The sequence below is a fragment of the Lithohypha guttulata genome, assembly GCF_036872675.1.
Source record: "Lithohypha guttulata strain CCFEE 5908 chromosome Unknown scaffold_1, whole genome shotgun sequence".
Classification (NCBI taxonomy): domain Eukaryota; kingdom Fungi; phylum Ascomycota; class Eurotiomycetes; order Chaetothyriales; family Trichomeriaceae; genus Lithohypha; species Lithohypha guttulata.
In genome coordinates, this window is record NW_027042750.1 from 2,650,386 (window position 1) to 2,666,989 (window position 16,604).

Consider the following 16,604-nt stretch of genomic DNA (forward strand, 5'->3'; position numbering starts at 1 on the left):
CACCGCGCAATGTCTGTTGTCGCCGCTGGTTTCGCGCCGGGCGACGTCCTGCTGGACGGTAAGTGTTACTATGTTCCCAAGCACGATCATCCCTGAGCATCTCCCTCATGATGCCATCGTCGCGGCAGGTGCGTCCTGTCCATCGCACCTGCCGCATCGTTTACCGAAGCATGCTCTGCGCGTCCTGGATTCTGGATTTTGGATTCTGGATTGAAGCGCCCACACCTTTTGCGAATCGTTCAGTCCTCGATTGCAACAGATATATTACCAGGTTTTTCTGAGAGCAGGGATTGCGACCCCGGCCTGGGGTTGTAACTAGAATCGACTTTCCTCAACTGTTGGGGGCGTCTTTCACCCCCAAGCGACCACACTCAAGCACTAAAAGCGCCTAAAGGATCAACTAGGCAGCTCCTAGAAACGGCACTCCGACCATTTCTTCCACGCTCTATATGCGCATGCTCGAGTCGAGCTCTTTTGTCCATGAAAACCTGCGATATTTTCGAAGCTCTGGTCACAGCCATCAGATCACGCAATTTTTCTATGCACGAGCCTTCAAAAGTCGCATCAGCTATCCGCAGCGCAGACGACGGGAGAGTGATCGACCATGAAAAATATGACTGATTAAGACACTATCACAAGAAACACTTCAATCTGGAATCGAGCTTACCTTGCATTTACAAACTGTAACATAATTTGATCGGAATAATGACAGACTCAGTCCTCGCAGAGCCTCAATCGAACTTCATCAGAACAACCGTAACGAACGGGAGTGGAAGTTGTTCTTGACTCGTAAATTGCACCGGGCTTGCATCCTCGTTTGTTATTTGCGGAAGTGCCAGGTGATCTTCACCTGGCTGCTTCCCACACTCTTCACCTCGCCTTAACACTTCGTTACACCTGCCCGCACTGTCGCTCTTTCCATTTAATTACTTTTGTTTTTGATCAAGCTGACAATTTTCTTCTTCAGTCGCCCACATCACCACCAGCCTCGCCAACGCAACCACGAGCCTGCTCTAGCTTGGCTGCACTCGTGTCTACCAAAAACTCAAGTCCTTAGAACTCATGGACTATACACAAGTCTTGCACTCTGAGAGTGCGAAAGAATTCCGACTTCCAAAGAATGTCACAGAAGACAACTGGAAGTCTCGCATGTCCTTCTGCAGCAATCTCACAGGTAGGAATGCAATACTACTGCTCTTCTATTGTCTGGCGAGTTCGAGCTGACTTTTGGTTGCCTAGATACGATCAATAGCCATGGCAGCGAAGGACTCCCCAAGGACTTCCACGTCCAAATCGAGCCATATCTCAACAATATCCTAGAGTGTGCTCTATCAGAGCGCACACAATTGTCCAACGCAGCATGCAGATTGTTAGAAAGACTGCCAGAAGTGTTAGAAAGAGATATGCATCCACATCTCGACCGAATCTTACCTGTTCTCATCAAACTCTGCGCAAACACAAAACAGGTCACAGTCAAGGTTGCTGCCGCTGCTGCCGCCAGCATTATCAAGCACTCTACCTATAGTCCACGTCTCCTCTTTCACGCCTGCGATGTGTTCGACCAGAAACCGGCAGGACCCAAAATCTATGGCACTGAATGGCTTCAGACCATTCTGAAGCAGTATCACAGACACATTGATTTGAACAAAGATGGCAGGATGGTTTGCAAAGCTATCTTGTTGGCTCTCGAAGATGCAGATGCCACGGTCCGTACCAAGAGTCGTGCTACCTATTGGACATATAGCAGACTCGATCCTGATGGAGCTCATGAAATCATGGACAAGCTCGATCAACACAAGAAAACCGCACTATTGAGTGACCCCAGCAATCCAGACAAGAAAGCTGTTGGCACAAAGAAGGAACCTCCAAGACCTCGCTCAGCACTGGCTGATGTTCGCAAAGAACAAGCCAAGAAGAAACGTGCTGAGGAAGAGGCGCAGAAACAGAAGAAAACTCTCAACACTTCCACGGCTAGCCACGATAACATTGAGGCTCTGGAGCCAAAGAAAGAGAAGCCGAAAAAGGATGAAAGAACACAAGTTACCAAAGCCGTCTCAACTGATAGGACAGTCGACGGTTGGCAACCGGCTCTCAAGAGTAATATCAATCCACCTGCTGCACACAAAAAGACTTTGTCTCAGGACCACGAAGTTGCGAAGCCATCAGCAAGCTCTCGCCTCCTCGCAGCGCCTGTTAGGCGACCAAAATATGCCATCACTCCGATGGCAGCACCTCAAATCAGCCGGCCATCTTCAAGAACTGGTCATGCCACAACACATAAGGAGAAGGATGCACAGAAGGAGTCGAGACCCACATCCTCATCAAGTTGGAAGTCGGCCTCTGTTGGCCCCGGAACAGTAACCTCTCCAAAATCGAAACCTGCATCAACCACGAGTAATACACCACCAAGGCTCGTCCCTAGCAATCGTCGTCCTATTGTGGCTCCCACTGGAGCATCTATCACTACTTCTCCTCCTAAACGGCCAACACAAGACAGTAGCTCTCCTGGAAGTAAGTCCATACCATCGAGAGCAAGAGCGCCATACGTCGCCGAAGGCAAAGAAAATGCAATTGCTCATCTTTTCGCCAATACCAAACCTGTGCAAGGAGACAATCATGGTGAGCTCATTGAAGAGCCTCCCATTGATTGGCAGAAACCCGCCCCTGGAATGGATATAACAGAGGTACGCAATGAGTTTGGACATACGGAACTATACAGGCAGCAAAACCCACCCAGACCTAGTCCACCCGTGAAGGGTCTTACACCCATCGACCGAACACAATTGGAGCACCGTGTATCAGCAAGCGACGCAGAAATGACGGCTCAGTGCAAGAACGGCGCGGTCCTGCCGAGAGAAATGGGGTTCTTTAAACCTCCTATGGATGAATATCCTGAGAGACCTTTGACACCTTTGACAGAGGTGCCACATATACCAGTACGTGAAGTTCGGGCGGACTTGAAGCAAGCACGTCGATTTGTTGCACAGAATCTGCCAAACTTCAGACGCAACAGGCTGGATGTGCTCATGCTTCGAAAATTGAAGAATTATGTCGAGTCTCATCCAGAAGACCTTATCGACGACGCAGGCACTTACAACCAGCTTTTCGAAAACCTGTGCTATGCCATTAGCAAAGCAGACGATCTCGGAGATGACGAGAATCAGCGCAGGACCCTGTATTCTCGAACACTTGTCTTACAACTTACGAGGATGCTGCTCGAGAAGTATCCTGCATATGCCTGGCCTTTCTGGTCTACTTGGATCAAATGCATGATATGGTACAGGTGCATCTTGGACACGGACAACGCAGACAGGCAAGTCCGGTATCTTTTCGAAAACATCAACTTTTGCATCAATCAACACCCTGAACCTTTATCACTTATTGATAGTGTCATGGCCGCCATCAAAGAAGGCGAGTCTACTTTACTCAAAGCTGTCCACGACGAGGAGACAGCTACTCAAAGTGCTCGCGAGCAGGAAGATCTTGCTTTTGATAGTATTGACAGCAACCGTGAATTGCCAACTACCACCACTGAAGCTTCGTTGGACGAGCACAGCTCTTGGAACCCTTACTCTATCAGAAGCCATATGAAAGTGATGGCAGAGATCACCGCCAGCATATACGATGTCGAGAATGCCAAGCATATGAGGGGATATATGATCAAGGCACTTAACGAGCACAATATCAAAACCATCGACCACGAGCGTCCTTATCCTCGGGCTCTACCACAGCTGATTGCCACATCTCTTGAAGCTCTTACAGATATTCTCATCCGAGCCAATATTTTGACTAATACTCTGGACAAGGCCGATGAGACAAGACTATTGGAATTTGCAGAGTACTGCCTAGGTCAATACGACTATATGATCAAGAAGCCTGTCATTGGTTATGTCAAGGCTCTCTACAGTATTATGGAAGACCAGAACACATTCTGGGCTTATTTCGAGAACGAAAACGAGACGGAAAACGGACAACAGAACAAAGAAGAAAAAGCGAAGCGACAGACGTATCGCAACTTGTTGGAGTACTATATCCATACAAGTCGGCGGTAAAGGAACGCCATATCCATGTTGATGAGTGTATTATTAGTTCATTTGAAGGCAATTGTTGGCAGGAAGACACTGTATTGATAGTTTTGGCCATACATGTAGCAGGCTCATGATCCTGAACGTGGCGTATTATAGTTGCAAAGAACTTTGAGAACAACTTCTCGCTGCCTTTCCATCAATACATCACTATGTTGTATCGCGTGGCTGTCTGAAAGTGAAATGCCTGGGGCAGCTTCGCTGGCAGCACTTCAACTTGAACTCTGTAAAGTAATTGATCTTTCCCTAAGTCCTTTTTGCTCCAACTATTTGGCGTCGGTACCATGAGCCAGCTAAACGATTGATCTTAACATAGATTTTTTTTCTTGACTGCTCCCTTCGAACCTGCGAGCATTGCACGCACGACTTAGTCATACTGCCAAATCGCAAATACCTATCTCGATCGAAGCGAACTCGACTACTCCCCGCGCATCCGGCTGTGTGCGAGCTTGCATTCACTTTCTCGAGGCTGGCTTGCACATAGCGTTCGCGACTGGTGATCCAGATGCTCTTGCATCATGACACAAGCATCACCACAGATACAGCTACATAATCTTTCGTCCTCTGACGGCTCTGCCTCATACATTTCTCCATGCTCTCTGCAAAGAATAATAGCAGGAGTCAACTACCCTCTCGAAGTATCCTACCGCAGCAAAGAAGTCCCAGACGACACATATATAGAGGTCAACCTACGTCCTCATAATGCTGTGGCAGGAGTCAAGGAGCATCATGTCGAAGAAGTCGTTAGGAGGGTGTTGAAGAGCATGATTAGAGGCGAGGAGACCCCACGGACGATGCTGCAGTGTACTTTACAGGTTATGGAGGTGGAAAACGACGAAAGTTTACCTGGTGGTGTAAAAGGTGGTGGACAGGGTGAGAGTTATCTGGAAATGCTTTGTGGAGGGCTCAATGCTGCGATTCTGGGTTGTTTGGATGCTGGAGTGCAGATGCGGACTGTGGCAGGAGCAGTGCTCGTGGCTGTGAGTAAGAGCAGGGAGACCAATATATGGCCAAGCTTGAAAGAGAGGAAGATGGCTAAAAGCTTGCATGTGTTCGCGTATGGACGAAATGCTGAAATGTTGCTGTGTGAGTCGGAAGGAGAGTTCATTATGGATGAGTGGGAACGGGCTGCAATGCTTGCTAAGCGCGCTGTACTGGGGACAGATGATGCAGGTCAAGATGGGGATGTTGAAATGGCAGGGGAGGACGACGGCCGATGTCTGATGAGCGAGATCAGAGACGCAGTACAAGCACGAGTCGTCAGAGATGGTATGGGGGGAGACCAATGACACTACACGATGAATTGACGAGATTATGATACCCATGTATTACTAGGACAGGTAGCAGGAGGGGAAAGGACTGTGTCTTCAGTGCCAGCGTCCATTCGTGACCAGCGACCATAGTCCCATGAACCCGTTGAGCTCGATATACTGCTACGCGAGCACTGCTCAAGCGCGCGCATGTACATTAATGTTTTGCAACTGCAGCCGAGAATGCATTATCTCTGGCATTCTGCCATATCTCCTACCTGAGGGTGTCATCGTCAATCAATGCAAAAGGCTACTGCTCGGAACTATCACTTGCACTCCGTACCGTGTTCGACGACCAATATGTATCATATAGCCGCCTGGTGGCAATTAGGATGGTATCACATTTGAGTCTTGGCGCTGTCGCAAAGAGGTCGCATAGAATTCTGCGGCAAAGAGCGCTTCCGCCTTCCTTCGCAAAATGCTTGTCAAAGGGGTTCGGAGGTTTAGAGCTTTTGCAAGCGTTCGCAGAAGCCAACTTGAAGTGTGACACTTTCCGCCATTGGCGTGGTGAAGCTGTTCGTACCCCGTTCGAAACTTCCAACGTTCCGAAGGTTCGGCACCAGTCACGCTCCACGACGTTAGAAGTTTACAAAACATGACTTGAGCCTCCTGTTTGTCATGTGGTTTGGAGCGATATTCTCTGACCGTCAATATGTCTGGTCAAGGGGGTGCTCGTCTTCGATGGATATTACATGATGGCGGCCCCGAGCATGGCCTATATCACCTGCATAGATCCCCATGTCAATCACTATTCCGTGAATTACAGCAGTCAACGTTGACGACTGTCAATCGTGTGCCAATCCGAGCATCAGGAGTTCCGTCACTGTTGTCACCGAATCCGAGTCGCTGAGCAATCTGGGAGCAGCGCTGACCGAAGCCTGCATAAACTCCGGTAGCCGAGAAAAAGCACAGGATTAGCCGTGGATGGATTTGTACACGGAGGACCTGACCATGCAATTCCTTCCACAACCCACATCTCTTCCTAATGATATTGACATCACACCTCATGTTACGGACATCGTGCAAGTTGACAAGCACTCATTAGACGTCAACTACTCCTCCCTACAGGATGTAACACCTCCCCCTGCATATTTTTCTTTACAGCATCAATACCAACATGCAGCCAATCTAAATCAGGGAGGGGCACTTGCTGCTTCGACACCTTCGACACCCGCCCTACAACATGCGAGCACCATGGACTCGTCCATAGCAAAAGCAAAGTCGACCTTGTCCTCCATGTCTTTCATGAACGGAGACCGCAGAACATCGCGCACACGTAGTGTTGGCGACATCCCTCGTCAAACCATCATCAAAGCCATGGCATCGAGACAGCAAGGCGTCTCAGTCACCAGTGCTGGTCTTGGTCTGCACAGCTTCTCCTCTATGTCTCAAGCCCTACAGGAAACGAGCTCGCCCTCTTCGAAACAGCACTCTCCAACTTTGGCAGCTGTTCAAGCCACACTCAGCGCTATGCCTCCGATTACGATTCCAGGCGCGACACTCCCTGCCTCTTTCCTAAGATCGCCCTGCTTCTTTCATCAACGCTTTGAGGGCCTGGTGGACGTTCAAAAGGTCTTGGATGAGATCAATGAGGAAGAGTATAGTCACTCCCGTCTCATGCAGACCGCAACAGGAGTTCGGGAGGTCTCGAAGCAATTGCAACGCAAGCCTTTGAAGCGTGCGGTCAAAAGTGTTATGATAGTCACAAGAGCAAGAGATAACTCTCTGGTTCATCTCACCCGTGATTTGACGGAGTGGTTACTTTCCTGCCCAAGATATGGTCAAGGTATTGGTGTAAATGTCTATGTTGATGCAAAGCTCAAGCACTCGAAGCGCTTCGATGCAGCTGGCCTTACTGCCAAAGACCACCGCTTCCAGAAAATGCTCCGCTACTGGACTCCTGACCTCTGTTGGAGCAGTCCAGAAAAGTTCGACCTCGTGCTAACGCTTGGTGGTGACGGTACTGTGCTCTTCACATCCTGGCTCTTTCAACGTGTTGTACCACCCATCCTGTCGTTCGCACTTGGCTCTCTTGGTTTCCTTACAAACTTCGAATTCTCAAAGTACAAAGAGACCCTAAATTCGATCATGGGTGATGCCGGTATGCGTGTCAATCTTAGGATGCGGTTCACATGCACAGTCTGGCGCAAAGACACTCGACCAAACGCAGAGAAAGGGGCCGTCGAAGAAGGAGAACAATTCGAAGTCCTAAACGAGCTTGTCATCGATCGAGGGCCAAGTGCCTACGTCAGTAATCTGGAGTTATACGGCGACGATGAGCTCTTGACCGTAGTTCAAGCCGACGGCTGCATCTTCAGCACACCCACCGGAAGCACAGCATACTCTCTATCAGCTGGTGGCAGCTTAATACACCCAAGCATACCAGCAATCCTACTTACACCCATCTGCCCCCATACCCTCAGCTTCCGTCCAATGGTCCTAAGCGACGCACTCTCATTGCGCATCGCGGTCCCCAACCGAAGCCGCAGCTCAGCATACTGCTCCTTCGACGGCAAAGGCCGCATAGAACTCAAGCAAGGCGACTACGTCACTCTCGAAGCTTCTCAGTACCCGTTTCCTACCGTCATGACCGGCACAAATGAGTGGGTTGAGTCGGTTCAGCGAGCACTGAGGTGGAACGTCAGAGGCGCAGAGCAGAAAGGGTGGGCGGATGGCGTTGATGGGGAAGACGATAAAGAGGAGCAGGAATGGGATATTGATATTGGCGATAGTAGTGGAGTTTATGCCGAGACGGATTCTGGTATCGATATGTCTGAGGAGGGGAGCACGAGAGGCGGGACACAGAGTCCAAGTAGGAAGGGGACTTTGAACCTGTTGAATATGTGAGTGGGTAGGCCGGTTGTGCCTGGGATAGGAACTCCGGGAGGCGAATGAGCATCAGAAGCATCAAGGATAGAACGACGTTACAGACTTTAGCGGTGGGCAGGGCGTACAAATTGGCACAGTCGGGACAAATATGGGGCGTTCAAGGGAGCACGGTTGTGATGGACTATTTTTTGCACAAAGGTTTAGATGGTCCGGTGGTGGATGCATCGATTCTGTACCTTGTCGAGGTATCAACCTTTTTCAAGATCTAAATCTAAACACGACGGAATTCGCTATTGACTCTAGGGCTGAACTGCTTCGCCATCTGATTGCCTTGCGACGAAAGACATGGTGTGCCGAGCTTCAATGAGACCAGCATCGTTTCTATATGATTGGCTTGCACCTCTGATTCTTTACACAGATACGATCGTGGGGTGCAATGAACCACGTTGCAGCTCAATGACTGTAAAACCTTATGCTTCAACCAGGAATCAAGCTCAACTGTCGTTTGATAGCTTCTGATTCCCGCTGAAGATAAACCTTGAGTCGATCGATGAACGATTGTCCGTTCCAGTATTCGAAGATCTCGGTGAATACTTTTGTTCGATCGAGGTTCGGCACGCCGTGCTGCTCGATGACGAAGCTTGCCGCAACAGTGGCGTAGATCATCGCTGTTGCAACGGTGCTGGCAGTACCGATGTTTTTCTTGATCAGTGCGTAGGTCGGTTGACTCTGCAAAGCGTCCGTCATAGCGATGGCTAGAGCTCCGAGATATGTGTTACCGCCTCCTGTTGGGTCGATGACCAGGCTTTGCATTTCCGAAGTGTGGTATGCTGGAAGATGAACACTAGATATCGTGTCGGTGTGGCGGTGATGGAAATATGCTGTGCTGCCATTGGCTCCTTCCCGAACTATAGGGGTGGTCAAGGTGCTGGGAGACTCGTGGGTCTGCTTCCAACCCATTAGTCGCTTGACCAGGAGCGCCGGTTCTTCATTGTTGGCTACGTCGGCATTGAAGAACGTTTTGAGCTCCTCGTGGTTGGGGCTGACGATGGTGCACCCTTGCATTGCAGACTGCAGAGTGGCCAATTGATCAGGCAAACAAAGGTCGGGGATAGGTTCCCAGACGATGACAGGCATTTGAGCTGGCAGGTTGATCTTCTCCCTGCTAGACTGCAGCTTTGCTGTGATATCAATGCATCTTTCAGGTGAACAAACCATGTGAAAAGACTTGCTGAGCAGCTGTCTCGAGCTCAAGTCCTGAACCTCCAATCTCTTTTTGGGAGTGATGTATTTGAATGATCTGAGCTCATTCTCTCCATAGCCATTCCAGGCGCGAGTGGTAAGTCTTGTGTCGTCGACGCGATAGTTACAGTCTGTGTTCCATTCGTCGATGTTGTTTCTGATCACTGAAGGGAAGTCCGAGCCTACATCAACAATCCAGGATATGTTCTTAGAGATGATTTGACAAGGAGAAGAGGCCAACTTAGCACCAAGGACAGCGTATGTTCCAGCCCCGCCTATGAGGTTTGTTTTTCGCTCCTTTGTGCTTGGTGGCAGCCATTCGATCTCGTCGACTATGAACATGCCAAACGTGACGAAGGAAGCTGGTTTCGTGGCCATCACCTGCCACCTCTTGTGTTACTATGTGGACGAATGTATGTGACTTCTGACCGATGTGTCAATCGTTCACGCCTTAATGTTAGCTCACGGAATATGCAACGCGAAGACGACAGCTACATCTGCAACAAAATGCTCAGTAAGTGGTGTAATGAGGTCGTAAAACTACCTTGACCAAGACGCTAGCCGCTGATGAGAGCGACATGCACACTACAAAACGGCAAAGCTGTATTGAGTGTGTCGGTTCATTGCGAGACCAGTATTTGCGTACTTATTGTCGTATACTGGTAGTCAGTGACCATGTGAAGCATTTCTGCACTCATTGTGAAGTGGTAATGGTTGTTGAGTTTTGGAAGCAGGTAAAGATTCACGGAGTTATGGGCAAGGTTCCACAAGGCAGGACCCTTGTCAAGACGGGACGCCGAAGCATGGAGTGCCGATCGCAGCAGGTCCTGGCATTTATTTACATTGCAACTGCTACTAGTACCTTGCGAACACAACTGAGCACAATCGCATTGCATATTCTGTCTACTGATCTCAAATTCGCTCTTTACAATGGCTGACCAAAACAAGATGCATAATTTGACAACGTTGATCAAGAGGTGCGTTGCTTCCAGAGCTTGAGATGCTCTTGCTCATCGTACTTCAGGCTCGAAGCTGCCACGTCCCGGTTGGAGGATATAGCAGGCTCCGTCGATGGTGCAGCACCAAACGCACTTCAAGCTGCTAACAGTAGAGGAACTGAGACCTCAAGCGTGGCGGCGCAATCACAAACGACCATAACTCCCATCCCCGAAGAGAAACCAGCAGAACCACTACCTAGACAAATAGAAGAGTTTGATGGGCTTATAGAAGGAGATGTCGCAGCTTTCGTTCAAGCAGCGGCTCAAATAGGAGGTCTTCCAGAGCAACAAGTAAGAATTTCCGAAGCTGCAGTAGAGTCCAATTGACACGTCCAGGCCAGAGCCGTACAGAGCGCATTCCAAGCAGAACGAAACTTCCTGCTCATGACTACCAAGGCGAAGAAGCCAGATCCTATGAAGCCGGAAATTATTGCTGAGATTCACAAGTATATTTCGGAGGTTGACGAGCTTAAGGAGACGAACAGAGCCTCACCATTCTTCACCCACCTGAGTATGGTTTCGGAAGGAATCGTTGGTCTGGGATGGATCATGGAGACTAGACCTGCCGACTATGTAGTCTCGGCTTTAGGCGGTGCTCAGTACAACGGCAACAAAGTGCTTAAGGAGTACAAAGAGAAGTACGTAGTTCCATGAGTGATGAGAGTAACGCTGACAGTTCAAAGGGATCCAAACCACGTCAAATATGTTCGAGCTTATGAGAAGGTCTTCAAGTCGTTGGCTACCTACTGCAAGGAGCACTTCAAAACTGGTCTGACATGGAACAACAAGGATGGCATAGATGCTATGGAAGCTCTAAACCAGATACAGTCAGGTGCTCAGACTCCAAAAGCCAGCCAACAAACCAGCGCAGGAGGTCCTCCGCCTCCACCACCGCCACCTCTGCCAGTGTTCGACGACAACGGCATCCCTGGCCCACCACCTCTGCCTGCTGCTGCAACGGCCGCAAAAGGCGGCGATATGACGGCTGTGTTTGATCAGCTAAATCAAGGTGATGGAGTTACGAAAGGCCTCAGAAAGGTCGATAGATCAGAAATGACACACAAAAATCCTTCTCTAAGAGCCGGCAGCGCTGTGCCACAAAGAAGTGCATCCCAGACATCATTAGGCTCCGGCCGATCGAAATCACCCATGCCCGCCAGAAAGCCAGAGAGCCTAAAGGGCAAGAAACCGGGAAAGAAAGAGCTTGATGGTCAGAAATGGATTGTAGAGAACTTTGATAACACTGGCAACGAGATCATCGAGATACCGGCAGAGCTTAACCACAGCATCCTCATCACAAAATGCACCAAATGCATCATAAAAGTCAATGGCAAGGCAAACGCGATCTCTATCGACAATTGCTCAGGCCTGTCTATACTCGTCGAATCTCTGGTGTCGAGCATAGACGTTATCAAATCGCCGAAATTCGCGATTCAGGTCGATGGGGTTTTGCCAACTATCATGCTAGATCAGGTTGATGGAGGTCAAATATACCTTCAAGAGGCAAGTATGAGGGCTCCGCCCGAGATCTTCACCAGCAAGTGCAGCTCGATCAACATCGTCACGCCTCCAACCAACGATCAGGACGACAGCAAGGAATCACCCTTGCCTGAGCAGCTGAGAAGCTACTTTCGAAATGGGAGGTTACACACCGAAATTGTGGAGCATGCTGGTTAGCAGTTTCTCAACCTTCAGCTTTGCATTGGATCATAGACTGGCTGTGTTGTACAATAGACATTTGTATCAACATTCAGAGATCAACAGGGTGTTTGGTTTCAATTTCTGCACACATATATAGCCCCCAGTTGTTTTAGATCTACTACCTAGAAGGAATTTAGGAGGAGTCGATTTGGGCAAGTAGGCCGAAACCTCGTGTATCACCTCTCGACGTGTTCTTTATTGTTGCACTTGTCCCTTGACATGTCATGGGAATATAACAACGCATCTGCATCGTCGTGATGCTGCCTTCGTCATGTCAACGAAGCCAAAGCAGCCCATCAAAGGCGAGTACATCGAGACAGAAACAGGCAACAAGATCTCCCGCCAAGCACAAGTTGTAGGCGCAAAGCACATCGTCCTAGCTGGGAAATGCGTAATCCAAGCTGGCACAATTATCCGTGGTGACCTAATACGACCTCCTCAGCAACCAAAACCGTCTGACAATCTCGATCCAAAATCTGCTGCGGCAAAGAAACCATCTCAGCCCAGTTCCGTACATCTAGGTCGCTACGTCTTCGTAAGCCCGAATTGTACCCTTCATCCACCAAGCCGCCTCGATCGTGGCAGTAGTACGAGCGATGGAAAACAGCAATTGATCTACTACCCGTTACGGATCATGGACTATGTCTTCATTGGTCCAAATAGCAATATTAGAGCAGCTGAGATTCGGTCAAATGTCCATATTGGCAGTAATGTTAATGTTGGCAATTTTTGCGTTATCAAAGAGAATGTAAGAATTCTTGATGGAGCCGTCTTGCCGGCAGGCAGTGTTTGGGCTAGCAATAGTGTTGTTGCAGGAGCGCCAGCGAGAGTTGTGGGGGAACTCGCTGAAGCTTGGGGAGGTGGGTCGAGCGTAGGTGGAAATACAGGTGGTGACGAGCTTGTTGGTGTCAGGAGTCGAGAGCGTTGGGCTAGTGTGGGGAACAAGAGATGAGCACAGATTAAGTCGACCTGTTGCTATTGGAGCATTTCTGGACATGAGCCGTTGGACTCGATTTATCCTTCTTGCTGGTAGGAACATCACAGCTTGCGTTGGATGATATGCCGAGACTGCTGGAGAAACTCCTGACTACATGAGCTCAATATGGATGGGAAGAGCTGGTGGAAGAACTACTGTACGATGAATTTCGAAGGATGCCCATTCGATGATAGCAGGTGGAATACGGCGGTGCGGTCCAACCCTCTCAAAGCCAACCATATATCTACCACCACTCGGCCGAGATTCCTCGTCTCATTTCGGGAGGACTTCCAAAGCTGTATTTTCGAGCTATAGATCTTGGTGAACTCAGGCGACCAGCTCTGCCAAGGAGATAACGCCAAGTCAAGAGTATTCCGACGCACGGATTTTGTGCTGATTGGCTAGGCAATCACTGCACCATCAACTGCGCACCATATACCCCAAGTGGGCAAGGCGTAAAGAGAGTGGTTCAATTATAGCAATTATGATCTACGACTAGGTTGTCGGTGACTAAGCGATACGTCGAATCATATATGCAAGACGCTACGGAAAGTATCATGACTGCGACCACAAATTTTGTTATGGAAGAGGCTCTGGCTTGTGCACAGCCTCTACAGGTTGACCTGGTCCTGGAACAGGCAATGATGAGTTGGGCCTGGCTAAAATACTTAAGGCCATGATTCTAACTCTGTTGACCAACCTACGTCGAATTTGCATGTTGATGGTGATCCAGGACTATTAACAGAATCTCCACTGCACAACTCTACAGCCATCAACAGGTGGGAGACAAGAAGAGCAGCATGTCGTTGCGCAATCTCTTTTCATCTTCCTCAAGCTCACAATCAAAACCGACTCCATTTCTTACCTTCATCGGACCATCTCCATCATCGTCCTCACTCTCATCTCTCTTCTCTTCGGCAAACACTGCCAGCACAATTTCCATCTACAACGCCGACACAAACACTACGATACCTGTCTTCACCGTCTACACCTCCAAACATACCAAGCCGAACCTCGTCATCAACCGTATTTTACCCAACAACGCCGAAGCGCCATTCGCAACTGGCACCTTCTCTTCCATGTCTGGTAATATAGCCATATCGCTCTACAGTCGCACAGGTCAAGAAATACCAATCACGATGGAGTCAGATTGGGCCAGTGCAAGCTCTCGCACGTTTCAGTCGTCGATGGGCAATTTCAGGTGGAAGCACCAAGATAGTGGATTGGGATACAAGATGGTTACTGATGATCAGGAGAGGAGGAAGCTAGCGACTTGGCAGGAGATGAGTGGTTCTGGCTCAACGACAGGCTATCCCAGGCTCGAGTTTTATGTGCAGCCTGCGAGTGACGAGTTTGTCGAGATGGTGCTTGCTACTGGATTGGCGGCGATGAAGGCAGATGAGAAGGAGGCTAAGCAGGTTGGTAATATCTTCGAAGCTTTGGCCGGAGCGTAGTAGCAGCAGCTCGAATTGAATGAGAACGTATTTCTCAATAGCTCTCGGCAATTTGTTTATGCAAAGCCACCTCCTATCACGCCATTGATACCCTTTGTCGCACTGGATCTGCTGACTTTAATCTTCGCTGGCTTGACTAGCTTTCCGTTCGCGTCATAAACCGCCGGTTTCTTCTCCTCAACAGTATGACCCAAGCCATAGAACGTACCTGCTGCATCCTTCTTCGCTTGTTCTGTTTTACCCTTGTACTTCCAATTCCAAATGCATTGAGCTGAGCTAAGCTGTGCCACCACGTGCTGCCCACGACCTTTCGTATTGCTGACTTCATGTCATAGCTTCGTCCTCTTCGTGGAACAGAAAGTCTACGTTGAGACCATGATTGTCCGGATCCTCGTTACTGTGTTTTATATGCAGCGGACTAAGGTCGAAGGTCATTTCGTTCTCTTTCGTTGAGTCGGTATCGACGTCCTTCGTCAAAGTCGACTCACCCTTTGCACAAGCACGAGTGGCGGCCTCTTCGATCGCCTGCATCCGCTTCCTGACATTGGCTTGGGTTGCAAGATCACTGGATTGTTGACGCTCAACGGCAATGCGCTTGTCTTCCACTAGCAACTTCTTCTCGTTATCACTCAGCCAGTCGTGGTTGAATTGCACGAACTTTTCACATCCAGAGATAGGGTCCGCTTCGACAAGAGCAAACCGTGCAACAACCGGAATCTGTGCAGTGCCGCGGTCATCACTAGCAAATTCTCTGGACTGGAGAAAGAATTCACGGAGAGCACAAGCATTGTTGACCAAGACTTTTTTGCCAATCGCGATATACCTCATTCCAACTCTATGCAAAAATCCTGGAGGTTGGCTTGACATGTATCTATAGCCTTTAGCAAACGTGACTTCATACCCAATGATCGCGATTGACTTGTGCTTGATACTGATGCCAATTTCTCTGCCAGTCTTGCCAAAATCGATGTCATTGACAATCAAGTTACTCAGTTGAGCTGGATGGCTAAACTTGTCTAGGGAGATTTTGAAGATCTTGGTGGAGGTGAAGGTGGGAGTGTAGCCGTAGAAGCCGCAGCTGATCTCGATGTTGAGATCGGAAGGACCATGGGCTGCAGGCAGAATATCGTCAACGCGTGCTTTTGCGTAGGGAACTGTCTGCTCGTCGAAGATTTCAGTGACAGCTTTGTCGGAGTCATGCTCTACTTGAAGGGCGAAGAGACGCTTTTGGATCTTGTCCTTTACTGCCTTCAGCTGAAGCTGCTTGTGGTTTTGGTCGTTGAGGTAAGCAGTTTTCTTGTCGAGCTTCTTGGTAGGCTTCTCCTTGGCACGTGATGCGAGACGAGACTTCACGATGGGGTTAGTGCTCAGATGGACAAAACGACCTGGATTTTTTGGATGGTCAAGTGTCGGAAACGCTGGAAAGACTTGTTTCTTGACAGGGATGGCGGCTGCAGCCAATAAATCTGGAAGAAGCTCCTTCCCTTTATTCTTCATCGCATCTTTGAGATGGCTCGTGGGAGCTGATCGGCTGCCAATACGACCAGTATGCATAGGTTTGAGAAGATCGTTGCCGCGCATCGACTTCCTCTTGTCATTGTTCACGTTGCTTTGTTTGTTCTTGGATGCCATGATCGGACAAGGAGGACAGTAGATGGAGCACGGCAAAAGAGCTGTAAGATTGCTATTTGAAGGGTTACAAGATATGGACTTACAGTGCCAACTATTACATTAAGATACGGGCCAGCTAGTTTGCTCGGAGCGAACTTCACTCGTAGTGTCACGTAGTGATATTTTCGACATCGGCACTGACACTTTGCTAGAAAGGGGCATCATGTGGGTGATCTAGCACAGTATTACTCACCAGCATCCTTGGACTTGGCGTAAAACAATGCAAGAAGCTGATCATCTGTTACGTTCATTTTGAGCCGCACAGTTGAGCAACGACTGTGGTGGGAAAGGCAGTGCAATTCTGAATCTAGAAAGTGAACAGATTTTCGGCTTAACTC

The 16,604-nt window shown here is 49.1% G+C and overlaps 7 protein-coding genes across 7 annotated transcripts; 5 read left to right on the plus strand and 2 right to left on the minus strand.

Annotated features, from left to right (window-relative positions):
* Positions 1–1,062: 1,062 nt before the first annotated feature.
* STU1 (suppressor of tub2 mutation) lies at positions 1,063–4,052 on the plus strand (the record flags this gene model as incomplete). The annotated part of the gene is made up of 2 exons (XM_064895340.1): positions 1,063–1,174; positions 1,240–4,052. The coding sequence occupies 2 exons, from the start codon at positions 1,063–1,065 to the stop codon at positions 4,050–4,052; spliced, it is 2,925 nt and encodes a 974-aa protein (XP_064758027.1).
* A 551-nt stretch (positions 4,053–4,603) lies between these two features.
* On the plus strand, positions 4,604–5,124 carry RRP46 (exosome non-catalytic core subunit rrp46; the record flags this gene model as incomplete). The annotated part of the gene is given in 2 exon segments (XM_064895341.1): positions 4,604–5,065; positions 5,080–5,124. 2 exon segments carry the CDS (start codon positions 4,604–4,606, stop codon positions 5,122–5,124), a joined length of 507 nt encoding a protein of 168 aa, XP_064758028.1.
* Positions 5,125–6,346: 1,222 nt separating this feature from the next.
* UTR1 (NAD(+) kinase) lies at positions 6,347–8,242 on the plus strand (the record flags this gene model as incomplete). Its single annotated transcript, XM_064895342.1, has 1 exon — positions 6,347–8,242. The coding sequence occupies one exon, from the start codon at positions 6,347–6,349 to the stop codon at positions 8,240–8,242; it is 1,896 nt and encodes a 631-aa protein (XP_064758029.1).
* A 459-nt stretch (positions 8,243–8,701) lies between these two features.
* MAK32 (Double-stranded RNA-containing particles stability) lies at positions 8,702–9,844 on the minus strand (the record flags this gene model as incomplete). The annotated part of the gene is made up of 2 exons (XM_064895343.1): positions 8,702–9,394; positions 9,440–9,844. The coding sequence occupies 2 exons, from the start codon at positions 9,842–9,844 to the stop codon at positions 8,702–8,704; spliced, it is 1,098 nt and encodes a 365-aa protein (XP_064758030.1).
* A 552-nt stretch (positions 9,845–10,396) lies between these two features.
* On the plus strand, positions 10,397–12,141 carry SRV2 (suppressor of rasval19; the record flags this gene model as incomplete). Its single annotated transcript, XM_064895344.1, has 4 exons — positions 10,397–10,443; positions 10,491–10,755; positions 10,801–11,102; positions 11,148–12,141. 4 exons carry the CDS (start codon positions 10,397–10,399, stop codon positions 12,139–12,141), a joined length of 1,608 nt encoding a protein of 535 aa, XP_064758031.1.
* Positions 12,142–13,941: 1,800 nt separating this feature from the next.
* On the plus strand, positions 13,942–14,595 carry LTR64_000964 (uncharacterized protein; the record flags this gene model as incomplete). The annotated part of the gene is made up of 1 exon (XM_064895345.1): positions 13,942–14,595. The coding sequence occupies one exon, from the start codon at positions 13,942–13,944 to the stop codon at positions 14,593–14,595; it is 654 nt and encodes a 217-aa protein (XP_064758032.1).
* A 324-nt stretch (positions 14,596–14,919) lies between these two features.
* On the minus strand, positions 14,920–16,517 carry LTR64_000965 (uncharacterized protein; the record flags this gene model as incomplete). Its single annotated transcript, XM_064895346.1, has 2 exons — positions 14,920–16,268; positions 16,460–16,517. The coding sequence occupies 2 exons, from the start codon at positions 16,515–16,517 to the stop codon at positions 14,920–14,922; spliced, it is 1,407 nt and encodes a 468-aa protein (XP_064758033.1).
* Between the last annotated feature and the right edge of the window lie 87 nt (positions 16,518–16,604).